The sequence below is a fragment of the Cenococcum geophilum genome (genome assembly GCF_001692895.1).
Source record: "Cenococcum geophilum 1.58 unplaced genomic scaffold K441scaffold_5, whole genome shotgun sequence".
Classification (NCBI taxonomy): Eukaryota; Fungi; Ascomycota; class Dothideomycetes; order Gloniales; family Gloniaceae; genus Cenococcum; species Cenococcum geophilum.
In genome coordinates this window covers 1,778,087-1,780,463 of record NW_027137563.1, presented here as the reverse complement: position 1 = coordinate 1,780,463, position 2,377 = coordinate 1,778,087, and the positions used below count along the sequence as shown (strand labels likewise).

Genomic DNA, 2,377 nt, shown 5'->3' with positions numbered 1-2,377 from the left:
ATTACGGCATCCCGCCAACGGGGCCTCCTTCTCCAACCTTCATCTAGGAAAGGGAAAATTATCTGCACCCTCATACGCCACAAACCCCAAATTTTCTTGTTCCTTTATCAAAAAATATGCCTGAACGTCTCTGCCAAAAATTTCGTCACAAATATCCAGCCAAATATGCCACACACCGCCCATGTCTAGAAAAAAAAATTAATCCCAGGGGAAACTGGACTCTAGCATGCTTACACGCATGCCACAGAAAACCCGCCCGTTACTCCCTACGCCGTCGTTTTCCTTTGTTCGGGTCCCCCTCATCGTCGTCGTCCTCCACGCTCGTAGTCATCCGCTTGCGCGCCAGCACTTTTTCATTTCCCTTCTTGACTTGTATATTACATCCTTGCAGCTTGAGCGCTCGAGTCAGAGCGCTGCTCGGCCGCATGCCGGGGAAGTCTTTTGCCGTATACACGGTGAAAGACTCGCTGAACACCTCTGCCAGGATGGGTGAGAATCCGCCCACATGCAGGTTCATCGGGTCAATTCGCATCAGCACGAACCGTAACCGATACTTCCCGTGCGTCCGGCACGAGAGATCCGGGAAGCAGAAGAAGCAACCCTCCACGTCATGCTCGTCCTTTGCAACGGACGGCGACGCTACCAGCTGGCCCATCAGCCTACGCGTGGTCCGCCGGTCCGGTTGGACCAGCGCCGTCTCTTCATTTGTTCCGTCTGCGTTCCACAGAGTACAGTGAACAACATTGAGTGAGTAACGTAGCTCCTCGGTGTCGGCGACTCCGGTTTTCGGGTCTGTCACCAGGAGCTGGATGATCGGTGGAGGATCTATGACCCTGCGATCCCGTTCACCGAACCCGCAAGCCCGAGCAGCGATAGGCTGCTGCCGCATACGGAGCTCGTAGTTGAGTTGTCTTTCATCGCCGAGTCAGCAGCCTCTCTAGCAATCACCCAAGACAAAAGCAATACTCACAATTTCTCATTCAACACGGGCTGCTGGACTGAACCGGGCAAATGCACCGCACTGGGCGGTGCTTGCCGAGGGCCTGAAGTTGCAGACTCGGAATACGCTAGTGGGCCCAAAGAAGAACCAGCGGACCCTCGATGCGATCCCACGGACCCCCGGAATGGAGTGTTGCTGGATGCGTAGCTTGGCGTGTAACTCGGTGAGGGAAGTGGGGCATACGACGACTTCTGTGAGGGCTCGATGGGGGACGCAAGGGATGCATACGGCTGCTGCTCCGAATGACTAGGCCGTAAGTCATCAAAGGAATATCGCGGCTCGGCTAGACGTCTTGGAGCTGTTCTTCCCTCCACCCCCGAGCGCGGGGAAATAGATGGTCCATACTGCTGCGGTGAGTATGGCGGGTCCGACCTTGGCGGGGTGTACTGGTTGGGGTGAAGCAATTTTTCCACAGGTGCAGCAGGTCCCGCGTGTGATCGTGGTTGAGGCCGTGATGGAGGACCTGGCTGGATTGAAGGTAGGGGCTGGGTGATGGGCGAACGGAACTGATACTCGGGTCGTGCAGAGTTGGGCGGGATAGTCAGCGGTGGGAGCTGAACCGGTTGAGGCAGGCGACGATACGGATGACCAAGGAATGAGGGAGGAGGAAAAGTAGGAGGCTTTTGAGTTTCGATCATTGTTGGAGTAGAGACAACGGAATTTGGCGGATGTAGCGGCGGTGGAGGTTGTTGTCGGGACATGCGTGTGTTATTATTTGTCCGCGGCAGGACACGATGCACGAAGCCGCATTTGGAGCTCCGCCTGGTGACCAGTTTAGAGGCTCAAGATGGGAGGCCGAGCAGACCCAGGGAGTGCGGCGGTTTGACAAATGGCGGATATTAGAACACTGGAACACTGCCGCGAGTGTGGCGGTCTGGAGGTTTATAGGTAAGAGTGGCCCCTTGTAGCAACCATGTATGTATCTGGCACTCTGGATCGTCAACAGCGAGATCGCCCCGCCCCGGGCCTCTTTTAGTTACGTCGGCTTTCCGGGCTCAGACGAATGCTTCCGGGGAGGGATTGCACGCTTGACAAAACCTCACGCCAGACATCTGCGACGGCAACGCTGGAGGAGGCAACCAGGCGGGCCTCCCACTAGATAGCCTCACTCAATTGGAGCAGCGAGGACCCGGGTGCTTGGCGGGGTGTAATCCCCAGAGACCCAGGAGTGGGACTTGGTTGATATGGGCGCCGGGACAGGGCCGTGGAAGGACTGAGGCGTGAGAGTCGTTAAAACGTTAATCGCTGGGCTTGGTCAGGATTATGCCAGGCTTTATCCTGCAACGCACTGCCCACCAGCTGCCCGCTTGTAAGGGCTGCTAAGGGCGGGCGCGCCTAGCGGAGCAAACAATGGCACGAATTGCACGAATGGCCGTC

General features: G+C 56.7%; 1 protein-coding gene across 1 annotated transcript; it reads right to left on the bottom strand.

Annotated features, from left to right (window-relative positions):
- Window positions 1-259: 259 nt before the first annotated feature.
- K441DRAFT_540295 (uncharacterized protein) lies at window positions 260-1,638 on the bottom strand (the record flags this gene model as incomplete). Its single annotated transcript, XM_067642591.1, has 2 exons — window positions 260-911; window positions 971-1,638. 2 exons carry the CDS (start codon window positions 1,636-1,638, stop codon window positions 260-262), a joined length of 1,320 nt encoding a protein of 439 aa, XP_067508497.1.
- Window positions 1,639-2,377: the final 739 nt, after the last annotated feature.